The 19211-nt window shown below is 50.0% G+C and overlaps 1 protein-coding gene across 4 annotated transcripts in view; it reads right to left on the bottom strand.

The window, feature by feature from the left end:
* The window catches only part of COL14A1 (collagen type XIV alpha 1 chain), a 193363-nt gene that overhangs the window by 8642 nt on the left and 165510 nt on the right, over positions 1 to 19211 (bottom strand). For all 4 annotated transcript variants that reach the window (XM_077271151.1, XM_077271154.1, XM_077271153.1 and 1 more), the window contains 7 exons: positions 18370 to 18456; positions 17790 to 17843; positions 16758 to 16853; positions 15964 to 16017; positions 15794 to 15847; positions 12158 to 12211; positions 11683 to 11754 (listed from right to left, as the gene is read on the bottom strand). In XM_077271151.1, coding sequence (XP_077127266.1) covers positions 11683 to 11754; positions 12158 to 12211; positions 15794 to 15847; positions 15964 to 16017; positions 16758 to 16853; positions 17790 to 17843; positions 18370 to 18456 — 471 coding nt within the window. The remainder of the gene's footprint in view (positions 1 to 11682; positions 11755 to 12157; positions 12212 to 15793; positions 15848 to 15963; positions 16018 to 16757; positions 16854 to 17789; positions 17844 to 18369; positions 18457 to 19211) is intronic.

The raw sequence follows: 19211 nt of genomic DNA, 5'->3' as shown, positions 1-19211 counted from the left end.
GACAACCCCAAGACTGAGACTGAGAAGCCCAGTACCGAGTGCCCCGCGGCCCTGCGTCTGGGGGAGCTCCAAACTCGTGGTTGTAGATGGGTCCCACTGGTTGCTGCCACTTCTGAACTGATGGCACTGCTGAACATCTTCAGATTTTTAAAAGAAGTAAGCATGATGTGTCTTTGATCTCTACATTAAGTTTCCTTGGCTGACCACTTAGTCTATCATCCTCATCCTCAACGTTAACCATTTCTTGGTGCTTCAAAAGAACTTAAATGTCTCATCTTAAATTCCCAGTCTACTTTGACATTTTTACCTGGGAGAGACCTTGCTGATGCAGTATAACTGCCTGGTTGTTGTTATGCTCACTCTTCGTCATGGTGTATGACCTGTGATGTGAAACTGTCTACCTTTGTAGTGCAATGTTGCTGTTTCTCACACAGTTTTAAAGGGAACCTGTCATGTCCGATAATGCTATTGGCCTGCAGATATAGGCTCAACTTGCAGGTTAATAGCGTTATGAAGATGCCCAGTACTGAAAGTGCGGCATCCGTGGGAAAAGTAACTTTTATTTTCCTTGGGGCCACCGGCTTTTAGTCATGCAGACGTGACCAATGCAATTACAGTCAGTGCTCACAGCACTGAGAGCGGCAGCTGTTAATATGTCCTGGCACTGACTGATAGCTCGGTCTACACTGATGGACTGCTAATTCGGCTGTCAGTCAGTGCGGGAGTGTGGATACATTCATTGCTGTCAGTGCTGTGAGCGCTAACTGTAATTGCTCTGGACCCACTTGTATGACTGAAAACTCACAACTCCTGGGAGAAAAAAAAGTTTATTTTATTTCTGGTGCCGCACTTTCAGTACAGCGGCCGGGCACCTACATACTGCTATAAACCTGCAGATCTAAAGCTAATCTGCACTTCTTCACTGATGCACTGCTGATCCAGCTGTCAGTCAGTGTCAGGCTTACCTACAGCTGCCGCTGTCAGTACTGTGAGCAATGACTGTAATTGCTTCATGTATGCCTACATGACTGAAAGCCGGCGGCTCCTGGGTGAAATGAAGTTCATTTTCTCCCACGTGCCGCACTTTTGCACTTTCTGTACTGCAGTAGGGCACCTAGATAACACTATTAACCTGCAGATTAACCCTATATCTGCAGATTAATAGCATTATCGGACCTGACCGGTTCCTTTTTAAGCCTCTTACACAGCGGTTTCTGTGTCAGTTAATGACTATGTTTCAAACTACATATGAAAATGATGATCATTAAACCTGTTTGATACAATTAGTAATTCATACATCAGGATAATCCTACAAAATCCCTGACTTTGTGCAAGTGTAACTAGAAGAATTGCTGATGTTGTGAAGGCAAAGGACGGTGGCACCAAATATTATGTGATTTAGATTTCTCTTTTGTTCATTCACTTAGCATTTTGTTGATTAATAAAAATAAACTATTATCACTTCCATCTTACAAATATTCTCCAAATTTTGACAAACAGTGTATAGATTGCCACCACTAGAACTATTAAACTCTAAATTGTCATCAGTGATGTCCATTTCTGGGGCTGGGCTGGTTCCTACCCTACTGAACATGCATAAGTTGTCAGTTCTGACTTGTGCCCAGTGCTAGCTCTCTTGTCATTGTACGATATTCTTTTCAATGCACATGTGACATTGCACTTCCTTGCCAGTTCTGGTGAGAAGTGAGGAGCTGGCAAGAGAGCGCACTGTCAGTGCGCATTTTAAGGAAAGAATTGGATGAGCAGAGACCAGCCTCGGCAATAAAACAGATGTCACTTTCAGGGTGCTGCTGGTCTCTGCTCTCCTTGTTTGCCATGTTCTCTTCTTACAATGTGCACTGACAGTGCACTCTCATGCCTGTATCCCTGCAGCAGCCTCGTCCTCTCTGTCCTCAGCTCCTGTATTCCTGCAGCCTCGTCCCCTCTGTCCTCAGCTCCTGTACCCCTGCAGCCTCGTCCCCTCTGTCCTCAGCTCCTGTACCCCTGCAGCAGCCTCGTCCCCTCTGTCCTCAGCTCCTGTATCCCTGCAGCAGCCTCATCCCCTCTGTCCTCAGCTCCTGTACCTCTGCAGCATCGTCCCCTCTGTCCTCAGCTCCTGTACCCCTGCAGCAGCCTCGTCCTCTCTGTCCTCAGCTCCTGTATCCCTGCAGCAGCCTCGTCCCCTCTGTTCTCAGCTCCTGTACCTCAGCTGCATCGTCCCCTCTGTCCTCAGCTCCTGTACCCCTGCAGCCTCGTCCCCTCTGTCCTCAGCTCCTGTACTCCTGCAGCCTCGTCCCCTCTGTCCTCAGCCCCTGTAACCCTGCAGCCTCGTCCCCTCTGTCCTCAGCTCCTGTACCCCTGCAGCAGCCTCGTCCCCTCTGTCCTCAGCTCCTGTACCCCTGCAGCAGCCTCGTCCTCTCTGTCCTCAGCTCCTGTATCCCTGCAGCAGCCTCGTCCCCTCTGTCCTCAGCTCCTGTACCTCTGCAGCATCGTCCCCTCTGTCCTCAGCTCCTGTACCCCTGCAGCCTCGTCCCCTCTGTCCTCAGCTCCTGTACCCCTGCAGCCTCGTCCCCTCTGTCCTCAGCTCCTGTACTCCTGCAGCCTCGTCCCCTCTGTCCTCAGCCCCTGTAACCCTGCAGCCTCGTCCCCTCTGTCCTCAGCTCCTGTACACCTGCAGCCTCGTCCCCTCTGTCCTCAGCCCCTGTACCCCTGCAGCCTCGTCCCCTCTGTCCTCAGCTCCTGTACCCCTGCAGCCTCGTCCCGTCTGTCCTCAGCTCCTGTACCCCTGCAGCCTCGTCCCCTCTGTCCTCAGCCCCTGTAACCCTGCAGCCTCGTCCCCTCTGTCCTCAGCTCCTGTACCCCTGCAGCCTCGTCCCCTCTGTCCTCAGCCCCTGTAACCCTGCAGCCTCGTCCCCTCTGTCCTCAGCTCCTGTACCCCTGCAGCCTCGTCCCGTCTGTCCTCAGCTCCTGTACTCCTGCAGCCTCGTCCCCTCTGTCTTCAGCTCCTGTATCCCTGCAGCCTCGTCCCCTCTGTCCTCAGCTCCTGTACTCCTGCAGCCTCGTCCCCTCTGTCCTCAGCCCCTGTAACCCTGCAGCCTCGTCCCCTCTGTCCTCAGCTCCTGTACTCCTGCAGCCTCGTCCCCTCTGTCCTCAGCCCCTGTAACCCTGCAGCCTCGTCCCCTCTGTCCTCAGCTCCTGTACCCCTGCAGCCTCGTCCCGTCTGTCTTCAGCTCCTGTATCCCTGCAGCCTCGTCCCGTCTGTCCTCAGCTCCTGTACTCCTGCAGCCTCGTCCCCTCTGTCCTCAGCCCCTGTAACCCTGCAGCCTCGTCCCCTCTGTCCTCAGCTCCTGTACTCCTGCAGCCTCGTCCCCTCTGTCCTCAGCCCCTGTAACCCTGCAGCCTCGTCCCCTCTGTCCTCAGCTCCTGTACCCCTGCAGCCTCGTCCCCTCTGTCTTCAGCTCCTGTATCCCTGCAGCCTCGTCCCGTCTGTCCTCAGCTCCTGTACCCCTGCAGCTTCGTCCCCTCTGTCCTCAGCTCCTGTACCCCTGCAGCCTCATCCCCTCTGTCCTCAGCTCCTGTATCCCTGCAGCCTCGTCCCCTCTGTCTTCAGCTCCTGTATCCCTGCAGCCTCGTCCCGTCTGTCCTCAGCTCCTGTACTCCTGCAGCCTCATCCCCGCTGTCCTCAGCTCCTGTACCCCTGCAGCCTCGTCCCCGCTGTCCTCAGCTCCTGTGCCCCTGCAGCCTCGTCCTCTCTGTCCTCAGCTCCTGTACCCCTGCAGCCTCATCCCCGCTGTCCTCAGCTCCTGTACCCCTGCAGCCTCATCCCCTCTGTCCTCAGCTCCTGTACCCCTGCAGCCTCGTCCTCTCTGTCCTCAGCTCCTGTACCCCTGCAGCCTCATCCCCGCTGTCCTCAGCTCCTGTACCCCTGCAGCCTCATCCCCGCTGTCCTCAGCTCCTGTACCCCTGCAGCCTCGTCCCCGCTGTCCTCAGCTCCTGTACCCCTGCAGCCTCGTCCCCTCTGTCCTCAGCTCCTGTACCCCTGCAGCCTCGTCCCCTCTGTCCTCAGCTCCTGTACCCCTGCAGCCTCGTTCCCTCTATCCTCAGCTCCTGTACCCCTGCAGCCTCGTCCTCTCTGTTCTCAGCTCCTGTACCCCTGCAGCCTCGTCCCCTCTGTCCTCAGCTCCTGTACCCCTGCAGCCTCATCCCCTCTGTCCTCAGCTCCTGTATCCCTGCAGCCTCGTCCCCTCTGTCCTCAGCTCCTGTACCCCTGCAGCCTCATCCCCTCTGTCCTCAGCTCCTGTATCCCTGCAGCCTCGTCCCCTCTGTCCTCCGCTCCTGTACTCCTCCAGCCTCGTCCCCTCTGTCCTCAGCTCCTGTACCCCTGCAGCCTCGTCCCCTCTGTCCTCAGCTCCTGTACCCCTGCAGCCTCATCCCCTCTGTCCTCAGCTCCTGTACCCCTGCAGCCTCGTCCTCTCTGTCCTCAGCTCTTGTACCCCTGCACCCTCGTCCCCTCTGTCCTCAGCTCCTGTATCCTTGCAGCCTCGTCCCCTCTGTCCTCAGCTCCTGTACCCCTGCACCCTCGTCCTCTCTGTCCTCAGCTCCTGTACCTCTGCACCCTCGTCCCCTCTGTCCTCAGCTCCTGTACCCCTGCACCCTTGTCCCCTCTGTCCTCCCTCAGCTCCTGTACCTCTGCAGCCTTGTCCTCTCTGTCCTCAGCTCCTGTACCCCTGCACCCTTGTCCCCTCTGTCCTCCCTCAGCTCCTGTACCCCTGCAGCCTCGTCCTTTCTGTCCTCAGCTCCTGTACCCCTGCAGCCTCGTCCCCTCTATTCTCAGCTCCTGTACCCCTGCAGCCTCATCCCCTCTGTCCTCAGCTCCTGTACCCCTGCAGCCTCGTCCCCTCTGTCCTCAGCTCCTGTACCCCTGCAGCCTCGTCCTTTCTGTCCTCAGCTCCTGTACCCCTGCAGCCTCGTCCCCTCTATTCTCAGCTCCTGTACCCCTGCAGCCTCATCCCCTCTGTCCTCAGCTCCTGTACCCCTGCAGCCTCGTCCCCTCTGTCCTCAGCTCCTGTACCCCTGCAGCTTCTTCCCCTCTATTCTCAGCTCCTGTACCCCTGCAGCCTCGTCCCCTCTGTCCTCAGCTCCTGTACCCCTGCAGCCTCGTCCCCTCTGTCCTCAGCTCCTGTATCCCTGCAGCCTCGTCCCCTCTATTCTCAGCTCCTGTACCCCTGCAGCCTCATCCCCTCTGTCCTCAGCTCCTGTACCCCTGCAGCCTCATCCCCTCTGTCCTCAGCTCCTGTACCCCTGCAGCCTCGTCCTCTCTGTCCTCAGCTCCTGTACCCCTGCAGCCTCGTCCCCTCTGTCCTCAGCTCCTGTACCCCTGCACCCTCGTCCCCTCTGTCCTCAGCTCCTGTACCCCTGCAGCCTCATCCCCGCTGTCCTCAGCTCCTGTACCCCTGCAGCCTCGTCCCCTCTGTCCGCAGCTCCTGTACCCCTGCAGCCTCGTCCCCGCTGTCCTCAGCTCCTGTACCCCTGCAGCCTCGTCCCCTCTGTCCTCAGCTCCTGTACCCCTGCAGCCTCGTCCCCTCTGTCCTCAGCTCCTGTACCCCTGCAGCCTCGTTCCCTCTATCCTCAGCTCCTGTACCCCTGCAGCCTCGTCCTCTCTGTTCTCAGCTCCTGTACCCCTGCAGCCTCGTCCCCTCTGTCCTCAGCTCCTGTACCCCTGCAGCCTCGTCCCCTCTGTCCTCAGCTCCTATACCCCTGCAGCCTCGTTCCCTCTATCCTCAGCTCCTGTACCCCTGCAGCCTCGTCCTCTCTGTTCTCAGCTCCTGTACCCCTGCAGCCTCATCCCCTCTGTCCTCAGCTCCTGTATCCCTGCAGCCTCGTCCCCTCTGTCCTCCGCTCCTGTACTCCTGCAGCCTCGTCCCCTCTGTCCTCAGCTCCTGTACCCCTGCAGCCTCATCCCCTCTGTCCTCAGCTCCTGTATCCCTGCAGCCTCGTCCCCTCTGTCCTCCGCTCCTGTACTCCTCCAGCCTCGTCCCCTCTGTCCTCAGCTCCTGTACCCCTGCAGCCTCGTCCTCTCTGTCCACAGCTCCTGTACCCCTGCAGCCTCGTCCCCTCTGTCCTCAGCTCCTGTACCCCTGCAGCCTCGTCCTCTCTGTCCTCAGCTCCTGTACCCCTGCAGCCTCGTCCTCTCTGTCCTCAGCTCCTGTACCCCTGCAGCCTCATCCCCTCTGTCCTCAGCTCCTGTATCCCTGCAGCCTCGTCCCCTCTGTCCTCAGCTCCTGTACCCCTGCAGCCTCGTCCTCTCTGTCCTCAGCTCCTGTACCCCTGCAGCCTCGTCCTCTCTGTCCTCAGCTCCTGTACCTCTGCACCCTCGTCCCCTCTGTCCTCAGCTCCTGTACCCCTGCACCCTTGTCCCCTCTGTCCTCCCTCAGCTCCTGTACCTCTGCAGCCTCGTCCTCTCTGTCCTCAGCTCCTGTACCCCTGCAGCCTCGTCCCCTCTGTCCTCAGATGCTGTATCCCTGCAGCCTCGTCCCCTCTATTCTCAGCTCCTGTACCCCTGCAGCCTCGTCCTCTCTGTCCTCAGCTCCTGTACCCCTGCAGCCTCGTCCCCTCTGTCCTCAGCTCCTGTACCCCTGCAGCCTCGTCCTCTCTGTCCTCAGCTCCTGTACCCCTGCAGCCTCGTCCTCTCTGTCCTCAGCTCCTGTACCCCTGCAGCCTCGTCCTCTCTGTCCACAGCTCCTGTACCCCTGCAGCCTCGTCCCCTCTGTCCTCAGCTCCTGTACCCCTGCAGCCTCGTCCTCTCTGTCCTCAGCTCCTGTACCCCTGCAGCCTCGTCCTCTCTGTCCTCAGCTCCTGTACCCCTGCAGCCTCGTCCCCTCTGTCCTCAGCTCCTGTACCCCTGCAGCCTCGTCCTCTCTGTCCTCAGCTCCTGTACCCCTGCAGCCTCGTCCTCTCTGTCCTCAGCTCCTGTACCCCTGCAGCCTCGTCCCCTCTGTCCTCAGCTCCTGTACCCCTGCAGCCTCATCCCCTCTGTCCTCAGCTCCTGTACCCCTGCAGCCTCGTCCTCTCTGTCCTCAGCTCCTGTACCCCTGCAGCCTCATCCCCTCTGTCCTCAGCTCCTGTACCCCTGCAGCCTCGTCCTCTCTGTCCTCAGCTCCTGTACCCCTGCAGCCTCATCCCCTCTGTCCTCAGCTCCTGTACCCCTGCAGCCTCGTCCTCTCTGTCCTCAGCTCCTGTACCCCTGCACCCTCATCCCCTCTGTCCTCAGCTCCTGTACCCCTGCAGCCTCATCCCCTCTGTCCTCAGCTCCTGTACCCCTGCAGCCTCGTCCTCTCTGTCCTCAGCTCCTGTACCCCTGCAGCCTCATCCCCTCTGTCCTCAGCTCCTGTACCCCTGCACCCTCATCCCCTCTGTCCTCAGCTCCTGTACCCCTGCAGCCTCATCCCCTCTGTCCTCAGCTCCTGTACCCCTGCAGCCTCGTCCTCTCTGTCCTCAGCTCCTGTACCTCTGCACCCTCATCCCCTCTGTCCTCAGCTCCTGTACCCCTGCAGCCTCATCCCCTCTGTCCTCAGCTCCTGTACCCCTGCAGCCTCGTCCTCTCTGTCCTCAGCTCCTGTACCCCTGCAGCCTCATCCCCTCTGTCCTCAGCTCCTGTACCCCTGCAGCCTCGTCCTCTCTGTCCTCAGCTCCTGTACCCCTGCAGCCTCATCCCCTCTGTCCTCAGCTCCTGTACCCCTGCAGCCTCGTCCTCTCTGTCCTCAGCTCCTGTACCCCTGCACCCTCATCCCCTCTGTCCTCAGCTCCTGTACCCCTGCAGCCTCGTCCTCTCTGTCCTCAGCTCCTGTACCCCTGCAGCCTCATCCCCTCTGTCCTCAGCTCCTGTACCCCTGCAGCCTCGTCCTCTCTGTCCTCAGCTCCTGTACCCCTGCAGCCTCATCCCCTCTGTCCTCAGCTCCTGTACCCCTGCAGCCTCGTCCTCTCTGTCCTCAGCTCCTGTACCCCTGCAGCCTCATCCCCTCTGTCCTCAGCTCCTGTACCCCTGCAGCCTCGTCCTCTCTGTCCTCAGCTCCTGTACCCCTGCAGCCTCATCCCCTCTGTCCTCAGCTCCTGTACCCCTGCAGCCTCGTCCTCTCTGTCCTCAGCTCCTGTACCCCTGCAGCCTCATCCCCTCTGTCCTCAGCTCCTGTACCCCTGCAGCCTCGTCCTCTCTGTCCTCAGCTCCTGTACCCCTGCAGCCTCATCCCCTCTGTCCTCAGCTCCTGTACCCCTGCAGCCTCATCCCCTCTGTCCTCAGCTCCTGTACCCCTGCAGCCTCGTCCTCTCTGTCCTCAGCTCCTGTACCCCTGCAGCCTCATCCCCTCTGTCCTCAGCTCCTGTACCCCTGCAGCCTCATCCCCTCTGTCCTCAGCTCCTGTACACCTTTGGTCGCCTAATGTAGAATTTTTGCACGTGACTATACATTTAGTAGAAGATTTGCACCTTAACACGTCATGAATTCTTGCAGAATACCAGCACTGTCTCCGTCATGTGTGATTTATTTAATTGTAGTAGCTAGTTTTTTTCCCCACAAGTCATAATGAATTATGTGTTTTGTACATTTTGCATGAACACATCATGGCTCCTCCAGCAGTTGCTTCGTGTCATGGCTGTCATCAATTTCTGGAATGTTTTATGAAGAATAATTACTCCGACCAGATGTTATTGAAATATCGCAAGAAGCCGACGGCTTGGTTCCCTCAGCACAAATGTCTAAGGCTAGTTTCACACTAGCGTTAACTGCAATACGTCGCAAATGCGTCGTTTTTGCGAAACGCCGCATCCAGCAAAAGTTTTTGCTGGATACGTTGTTTCGTCATAGAGTAACATTAGCGACGCATTTGCGACGCATTTCCAAACGGTGAATGCGTTTGGCGGCGTTTGGGCGTATGGTAGCGGTCCGTCGGGAGAAAAAAACGTTACATGTAACGTTTTTTGCTCCCGACGGTCCGCTTTTTCCGACCGCGCATGCGCAGTCGGAACTCCGCCCCCACCTCCCCGCACTTCCCCGCACATCACAATGGGGCAGCGGATGCGTGGGAAATATGCATCCGCTGCCCCCGTTGTGCGGCGGAGACCACACTAGCGTCGGGAACGTCGGCCCGACGCGCAGCGACGGGTTGTTCCCGACGCTAGTGTGAAAGTAGCCTTACACGTAGAAGGGCTTCTCGTAATAATGATGATATCACAGCAATGTTTGTATCAAAAATGAAAAAAAAAACCTTGGAAAATTATCTCGATTAATAATCCTCTACCGTTTTATGTATCCAGCTCCTATGAATGACCGATGTGTCTCCATAGTTACAGACTACAAACAAACTCTGCAGTCTGATCTCAAAGCTATATTCCCGTCTCTCTACTTTTTGCTCACATATATTTATCAGGAACTGGACGAATAAGCTGGAGAATGATTTCTGGGTCTGACTACACAGGGTTTGTTTGTAGTCTGTAACCATGGAGACATATGTCTGTATAGGAACTATAGACACAAAATGGAATGGAACTTTTCATCAGGATTCTTTTTAAAGTTGCCATAATAATAAAAATTTCCTGAAAAGGTGGACATTACCATCAATACGAACAGGATCTTAATATAGATTCACACTTACCAATATTTTGAAAGGTAAAATCGGGACATTTAAGTTCCACCTAAGGAACGTCACAAAAATAAGCAGGAACACCCACCCCACCCTGTGGTTTAATTTCTCTGGATTGTGCCAAATCGGCAAAGTTTGCAATGCAGACCTTCTTGAGACGTAAGGACATAGGTCTCCATTTATCAAGATCGGGACCTTCATCAGGAGTGAGGGGCTCCTGATTCATTAAGAGGCGCAGTCCCTGCTGGAGTAACATTTGTGGGGTAGCGAATGCCCCCGTCCCACATTAGCTCTGTCCAATTTGTCAAAGTGGGATAAAATTGGCGTGAGAGCGCAAAAAGTTGCAAAATTTGTTCCAAACTTTTGCACCTTTTCAAAGCTTTTTACCCCATAATTCTGGCGTAAAATCGTTGATGAATCAGGCCCGTAGATGGAACTCAAGATCGTTATTAGAAAAATAAAGTCCCATAGTTCCAAATCCATATCTATAATTGTTCAAACCATCGGTGATCCCAGCAAAATGAGGGTCCCCTGATCCCCGGTGAGGCTGATGCTAGTGAATGGACAGGTGGACAAAATGTAGCTCTTTCATTAACTTCCATAGACTTTAATGAAAAGAGGCATACATTTGTGTGGACACGTCTCAATTCCCTCTGCAGGTGGGTGCCAAGGGACCTAACCTATAAGTGAGAAGCCCAGAAGCCATTTATGATATATCCTGTCACACCTGCTAACAATGATCCCTTTAGACTTACGTTTTTCAATGTCATTATCCTGCATTTATCAAAATAAAGTATGTGCCGCCCTCCCGCCCCCAGGGCACCAGTCTCACAATGGCATGTTATGAGCGTTGATTTGACAGCTGAGCCCTGGGACAGTGTACAGATACATCCTGCAGAATTCCCTCGGTGTAACCCTATGGTAATGTCAGACTCGGGCAATTTCCTGGTGGGCACCCCCGACGCGCAGCTCCAGGTATTTCATATTTGTTCAGGATTTGCTTGAGTTTAACGAAAGCTGGAAAAACACAGCTCCATTTATTATACTCCACCCAGACCGGGACTGAAATAATAAGTGGGCGGTAGACATGATTGTGTCCATTATAGCAAATGGGCTAGTCTGTAACACGCAGGGTTATTCTAGAACGTTCTGCTAAATGATGAACCACCAAGGACTGGTTGGGAGATGATGGCTGATTTTTCTAATATAGTTTGTGTCTGATTCTTTTTTTTTTACCATTGTCATCATCTCTACCACTAGTACTTGGGTGTAAGGATAATGAATGCAGGGGATGTAGCACACCCGATCCCTGGAGTCTTGTGGGCCTCAATTGATACCTCTAAAGATTCCATTGGTCCATAAGAGAAGAGTACAGTATTAAAGACCAGTCATAGTTGGGGCCCCATTGGAGGTTTTACATTGGGACCCAAAAGCTTCAAGTTACTCCACTGCAGTGGGTCCCAAAGTGAGCAAAGGTTTTATGCCCTACTTTTTTTCTCTTTTCGAAGAGAACCTTGACCGACCGCTGAGTCTACGTTCCTCAGTGTTGCCTATTTCTTGGTGTCCTCAAAGATGAGAAATACAAGCAGTTAGGCGTCTGTCTGGAATCATATGAGGATTTGCACAAGCCTCATACGCACAAGATCTGCGGTCAGTTCTCCAATATGTTTGGAACAGCTCCCCTGCCGCTTTCCTTCAAAAACTGTGTGCTAGGTACCTAGAAGAACTGATGATGCAAAAGGTGGCCACCAAATATTGATTTGATTACAATTTCTCTTTCGCTCATTCACTTTGCATTTTGCTTATTGATAAAATGAACTATGTTATTGTTATAAACTATTTTTTTGTCACCACCACCACCGTTCTGATATTGATGACCTCTCCTAAAGTACTGGACAACTCCGTGAAATGCCTCTTCTGATTAACGTTTGAGTTTCCATAGCCATGTACCAGGTTGTGATTCACCCGTTTCTTAGTCGCGTGCTTCTGTGATTTACCTCCTTCATACAATCAGAGACCACCTAACTTGATGACGCAACTCACATACCGGGGGTCCAGAATCACCCTGAGGTCCTTTGCTTCCTGGAACACCTGGAGATCCTGGGTTGCCTGGTGCACCCTGCAATAACAATGACCACATGAGGTTTACACAGCGCACATCTTCCATATATATCAGAGTTGGAGAGCTGAAGTTATGAATTTCACTGCCGTAATAAGTAGAGCCACAGATTGTTATAAATCTTTTTTACGGAAACCATAGGTAAAAAGCTCTATTGTCACCCCTTTGGGGAACCTTCAAGATCGCTGTGCTCTAATACCCTTTCTACACCCAACAAACTACAATGTATTAAACCAAAGGAACCATTCAGTCCCCACCAACACCAAGAAGGAAACTTTTTATGCATCAGGCTGTAGAAATGTTGCAATCATCCGAGCCTTATAATGAAACGCTTAGGTTATCTGGCTTTCGAGATTGCATTAGAGATTCAAAGATTTCTAAACACCATAAACAATCACTTTACCATTGTGCCTGGAGGACCCGATGGGCCAGTTGGGCCATCTTTTCCTGGGATTCCCTGTACAGATAAAGGAAAAAAACATAAATGTAATTTTTTTTTTGTTACCGTCACTGGTTAATCCTCTATTTTTCATTTTGCGCATGTGTGTGTCTTGGATGCTTACGCTTGAGATAAATATTTGGATCAACATCCACTTTTGCTTACTCTGAAAGTGTCCCTGTCCATGCTTATTATAACATTATGCTTACCCTGAAAGTGTACCCGCCCATCTTATGATGCCTATGTGCTTACTTTGAAAGTGTACCCGCCCATGCTTATGATGCCTATGTGTTTACTCTGAAAGTGTACCCGCCCATGCTTATGATACATATGCGTTACTCTGAAAGTGTCGCTGTCCATGCTTATTTTCCCATTATGCTTACTCTGAAAGTGTAGCCGCCCATGCGTATGATGCCTATATGCTTACTCTGGAAGTGTACCCACCCATGCTTATGATACCTACTGTATGTGCTTATTCTGAAAGTGGACCCGCCCATGCTTATGATGCCTATGTTTATTTTGAAAGTGTACCCGCCCATGCTTATGATTCTTATGTGCTTACTCTGAAAGTGTCCCAGCCAATGCTTATAATGCCTATGTGTTTACTCTGAGAGTGTACACAAATGCTTATGTGCTTAATATGAAAGTGTACCAGCCAATGCTTATGATGCCTATGTGTTTACTCTGAGAGTGTCTCCACCCATACTTATGATGCTTATGTGCTTTCTGTGCAAATTGTCCCCACCCATGCTTTTGCCTGTGTGCTTACTGTAGGAGTCCCCACCCACAATTATGATGTCTGAGTGCTTATTTTGATATTTTCCCCACCCACGCTTATGATTCCTAATGTAATGTAATGATAGTGAAAATGTCATCATCCATGTTCATAATACCTGTGAGCTTACTGTGAGAAGTGTCCTCCTCCATACTTATAAAGCCTATGTGCTTACTATAAAAAGTGTCTCCGCCCACGCTTATGATGCCTTTGTGCTTACTGTGAAAAGTGTCCCTACCCACTGTTATGATGCCAATGTGCTTACTGGCAAATGTGTCCCCACCCATGCTTATAAAACCTGTGAACTTACCGAGAAAAGTGTCCTGGCCCACATTATGATGCCTGTATGATTACTGTTAAAATTGTCCCCGCCCCCGCTTATGAAGTCTGCTACTATAACTGCCCCTGCTGATTACTATCACCATCTACACTGTGTGCAGAATTATTAGGCAAGTTGTATTTTAGAGGATTATTTTTGTTATTGATCAACAACTATGTTCTCAATCAACTCAAAAGACTCATAAATATCAAAGCTTAATATTTTTGGAAGTTGGAGTCGTTTTTTTTTTAGATTTGGCTATCTTAGGAGGATATCTGTTTGTGCAGGTAACTATTACTGTGCAGAATTATTACGCAACTTAATAAAAACCAAATATATTCCCTTCCATCCATAGATTCTGTCAGTTGCTTGATCTGTTTACGATCAACATCGCATGCAGCAGCCACCACAGCCTCCAGACACTGTTCCGAGAGGTGGACTGTTTTCCCTCCCTGTAGATCTCACATTTTATGAGGGACCACAGGTTCTCTATGGGGTTCAGATCAGGTGAACAAGGGGGCCATGTCTTTATTTTTTCTTCTTTGAGACCTTTACTGGCCAGCCACGCTGTGGAGTAGTTGGACGCATGTGATGGAGCATTGTCCTGCATGAAAATCATGTTTTTCTTGAACGATACCGACTTCTTCCTGTACCACTGCTTGAAGAAGTTGTCTTCCAGAAACTGGCAGTAGGTCTGGGAGTTGAGCTTCACTCCATCCTCAACCCCAAAAGGTCCCACAAGTTCATCTTTGATGATACCAGCCCATACCAGTACCCCACCTCCACCTTGCTGGCGTCTGAGTCGGAGTGGAGCTCTCTGCCCTTTACTGATCCAGCCTCTGGTCCATCCATCTGGCCCATCAAGAGTCACTCTCATTTCATCAGTCCATAAAACCTTTGAAAAGTCAGTCTTAAGATATTTCTTGGCCCAGTCTTGACGTTTTATCTTATGTTTCTTGTTCAAAGGTGGTGGTTTTTCAGCCTTCCTTACCTTGGCCATGTCCCTGAGTATCGCACACCTTGTGCTCTTTGTTACTCCAGTAACGTTGCAGCTCTGAAATATGGCACAACTGGTGGCAAATGGCATCTTGGCAGCTTCACACTTGATTTTCCTCAATTCATGGGCAGTTATTTTGCGCCTTTTTTGCCCAACACGCTTCTTGTGACCCTGTTGGCTATTTGCCATGAAACGCTTGATTGTTCGGTGATCACGCTTCAAAAGTTTGGCAATTTCAAGACTGCTGCATCCCTCTGCAAGACATCTCACGATTTTGGACTTTTCAGAGCCCGTCACATCTCTCTTCTGACCCATTTTGCCAAAGGAAAGGAAGTCGCCTAATAATTAAGCACACCTTATATAGGGTGTTGATGTCATTAGACAACACCCCTCCTCATTACAGAGATGCACATCACCTGATTTACTTAATTGGTAGTTGGCTCTCAAGCCTGAACAGCTTGGAGTAGGACAACATGAATAAAAAGGATCATGTGATCAAAATACAACTTGCCTAATAATTCTGCACACAGTGTAGTGCGATTTACTTTAGTATGATGATATTCCGTGGTTTGGCTTTTTCCTGGGCTGGATAATTATACTTTTTAGAAGGTGCCAAAATCAGCAGAGTAGGGACATGACAACATCTCTCAGCACATAAAGAAGTTGTCACTTATCATTGCCAATCATCCATTTCACTGAATGATATTTAATGCATCAGCACTAAGCCCACACTGCCGTCCTATAGGATGTGATTTGAAAGAGTGAATCTTCAGGTTTCTCTAAATGTAAGACAAACAGGAGGTGCCATGTAGCCACCTTACATTGCCGTGTTTACCCAATAACACTCACGGGTCGATGCCTTGCACATTACTGCCTGAACTGATGGGTTTGGCGCAGGGTTAAAAAATTTCAAGAGGATTATCAAGATATGTTTAGACTACTCCCCAAACAAGAGCACTTGGCAGACTATAAGGATTTAGCATACTGTCAAAATAACAAATATCCGGGACTCGGGTATCAGCTGTTCTACATACAAGGCTGATAGGAAGACCGTAAACACCATCAATCATGATCGTGGCAAGACCTGGCTCAATTGTAATGTATTCTAAGTCTTATAAAGCAAATCTGCAATCAAAACAGTCAGAATCCTTGCCGTATAGTCCGCTCCTTGAAGACCCCCATAATGGTGGGATTCTGTCAGCAGAAAATGACTGTTCGAATACACAGGCGCTCGGTGCACTCTTGGCATGTACAAAGAGTTCAGTGCACCCTCCCACCTACTTTGTTTTCTATTTATCTCCATTCTTCCCCCGGTTCCAGTGATGCCAGAGATGACAATCAAGGACGAGAAGGGTGGAGAAATATGGCACCGCTATACATCGGGTCTGCAAAATACTGTGTGTATACTGTAGAGTGTCCCCGCCCACGCTTATGATTCCTGGCACTGCCCCTGCTTATCACATGATTTTATCCAGAGCTATTTAGTAAAGTAAAGAAGATATTTCTCACTCGTTGTCCTTCAGGTCCATCACGTCCAGGAGACCCTGGTTGTCCGGGAGACCCCTGAAAATAAAGCAAAGATTAAAGAGGGAAACATTTTGGTTGACAATGACTGTGACTCTGTATAAGCCAGGAGATTACATATTATAAATAATAATGGTGGTCTAGTATAATAATACCTGAGCTCCTTGGCCTCCACCTTCTCCCTTTTCACCTTTCGATCCAGTTGGTCCCTAAAAAACATAATTTTTCAAGTGTATGTTCATAGTTTTCAAATAGCCGTTCAGATATAATCATATGTACCTAGACATCCGTTATATAGTACATATATTTTTCAAGGAAAGATTTCCAAGTGGCCGGCATAAAATATTATATTACAATATTATATTTATTATTGTCTGCAACTTCAGGAAGATCAATTCTTTATCATAATTTCAAATGAGGAGTTTTCTACATGAGATGTCCCCTTTAATGTGGCCTAGCTTGGTACATAAAGTTATTGTCCAGGTTTTCTTTATTCCTTTGGCTTTTTGTTTTTGCAAAAAACAAGTACAAATTCAGTTGTACATACCCACTGGCACTCCAGTGCCGATTATCCGCTGCTGCCTCTGATTTTTGCTGATGTAACGCCAACATCACGTGGCAGCCAAACAATGGGCTCAGTGTCCTTGTACCATCCACAATGGTATCATTGCCCAGTGAGATTGGCTGCAGCGGTCACGTGATGTCGGCATAATGTCACTGCTGCAGCCATATCAACAAAGACTGGAGGCAGCAGTTCAGTGATTTTTATTTTTTTTTCAGATTTTTCTTTCATGCATTTAAAGAAAAACCCAACTTTTTAATTCTCTTGTCAACATAAAAAATTTAAGTGGTTTCCACATGGAACCCAGAATCGGATCTGGCGCAGTTCAGACTGCAAATCAGAGGTAGCAGGTAAGTTTTCTATCAATATAAAGTATGAGGGTCTTACAGGTGGTCCTTGAATAGAATGACCATTAGGTCCTTGGGGTCCGGGTGGTCCGTGGACTCCTGGTGAACCTACTGGACCTCGGGGTCCTTCTGGTCCCTGTAAAATAAAGACATAAAGTGATCGGATTATCCTCAAAAACACGCAATATCACTTATTGATCATAGTTAATCAGTTAAAGTGGTTATCCAGGGTTTGGCTGTTCCTAAATACAGCGCCACACCTGTGAACAGGCGGTGTGCGGTACTGCAACTCAACCCCAATTACTTCAAAGGAGCTAAGTTGCAATACCACAACCCATAAAGAGGTGAGATGCTGATTTTGGAGGAAAGTAGCCATGCTTTTCTAATCCTAGACAATCCCTTGAATCCTTTTCTTGGAATAACTTCTTTTAGCTCGCCAATATTAAACGATATTTCACAAACCTATCATAACTAGGGCTAGGCCTGATGAGATGTTACAGCATACACAACTTCTATTGAGTGAAGTTTCGTACCTGTACCTTAGTCACGCCGTGCACTAAGCAAAATATCAGAATTACCAAGGATAAAAAATTGCCCAGGCCCAAGTTGTGTATTTTTGTAAAACTATAAAAGTTGTGCAAAAATGTTGTGACATTTCTAAAAGGCGAAACATGTTTGTTGAACCGGGGCTACACAATTTAGCAGGACATATTTCCATCTTGGTCCCAATGAAGGGCAGGGGGTGAGCACTCATCTAAGATGCCGGACTCGTCTCATTTTCTTTGTTCTGCCTTTAGTCCCTAAAGCTCCTCTGAAATCCATGCAAGGCTGTTAGAGTTGTTCTCATCTCAGCCTTTCTTGGGAATAACTCCGTCCGGCTCCGACCACTTGAGTTGCAGAAACAGAGTAGCTCAGCCGCACTTGGCTTTTCTGTAGCTCCATTTCCCGTTTATTGTAGCTGGATGAAGTTCTTTTCGTCCATGAAAGGCTGACATAGGGATAACCCCATAATAGGGAGTCCCGGGGTATATATGCCGACTCTTATCTGATGCGTCCACGTAAAATAACTTACAGGGAGACCTTTTTCTCCTGGAGATCCTTGGGGGCCTCTCATTCCTGAACCGCCCTAAAAAAAAGAAACAACAGAAGATTCTGGTGGGAAGGCTCTTTATTGGGTCAATACAGACTTCTAGGATCGTGACCTCTGCTATAGACCCTGTTCTCTTCTGTTATGTCAGGTGACCCCAACCAATGGCTCATAATACCACACGTGGCTCATGGTTCTATCAGCGTCCACAGGGTTGATTATTACTTGATAGGGGGCACTATTACCTTATAAGGGGTACTCGTGACAATATTACTTTAAGAGTGGAACTTGAGACATGATTACTTTATAAGGAGGAACTCAGGTCATTATTACTTGAAGGGGCCCTGAGGGCATGACCACTTTACAAGGGATTATTCGGAGCATTTGCATGTACATATTATAGCGCCGGCACAAGGCAGATAAGTGACACAGCTGAGTCTGCACATCACTATGGTCCGTACCGCAGGTGTAAAAACACCGCATGTCAGTCCCTAATCCCTCCCGTGCATTACAGATCCACCACTACACCCGCCTCCACATTACACACCGCTGCTGGGCTTCTTACCGGACTGCCAGGGGGTCCGGGTAACCCTTTATTTTCCTGGGAGCAGGAGCAGGAGTTTGGAAGCGGAGAGCACGTGGCTTCATCTCTCTAGAAAAGAAACAGGTCTGGTTCATGTTTGCTGTCAATCTGCTATATATTTTTTGCAAAAAACGTATCAACCAAATACCCTGTTTTTTCCATCTTTTTACTAGCACTTGCTGTCCACTGTGATTTTTTTGCAACAGAGTGGTTTTGGTTTTACTGTGCTTTTTTGTGTTTTCAAGTCTCTTGGTGGTGTGAACATGTCTTTACTGGCTTGTTCACTGTGCGCGCAGCTCATGTGTTCTGGTTCTACATAATTATTTATGGGGCTGACAGAAACAATTGAGGACAGCTCTGGAATATACTACAGGATGTAACTCAGGATCAATACACGATAAGTAATAATGTATGTACACAGTGACTGCACCAGCAGAATAGTGAGTGCAGCTCTGGAGTATACTACAGGATGTAACTCTGGATCAGTAATGTAATGTATGTACACAGTGAGTGCACCAGCAGAACAGTGAGTGCAGCTCAGGGGTATAATACAGGATGTAACTCAGGATCAGTAATGTAATGTATGTACACAGTGACTGCACCAGCAGAATAGTGAGTGCAGCTCTGGAGTATAATACAGGAGGTAACTCAGGATCAGTAATGTAATGTATGCACACAGTGACTGCACCAGCAGAATAGTGAGTGCAGCTCTAGAGTATAATACAGGATATAACTCAGGATCAGTAATGTAATGCATGTTCACAGTGACGGCACCAGCAGAATAGTGAGTGCAGCTCTGGAGTATAATACAGGAGGTAACTCAG

Source organism: Ranitomeya variabilis, chromosome 6 (genome assembly GCF_051348905.1).
Source record: "Ranitomeya variabilis isolate aRanVar5 chromosome 6, aRanVar5.hap1, whole genome shotgun sequence".
NCBI lineage: Eukaryota > Metazoa > Chordata > Amphibia > Anura > Dendrobatidae > Ranitomeya > Ranitomeya variabilis.
This window is presented reverse-complemented; position numbering and strand designations above follow the sequence as displayed.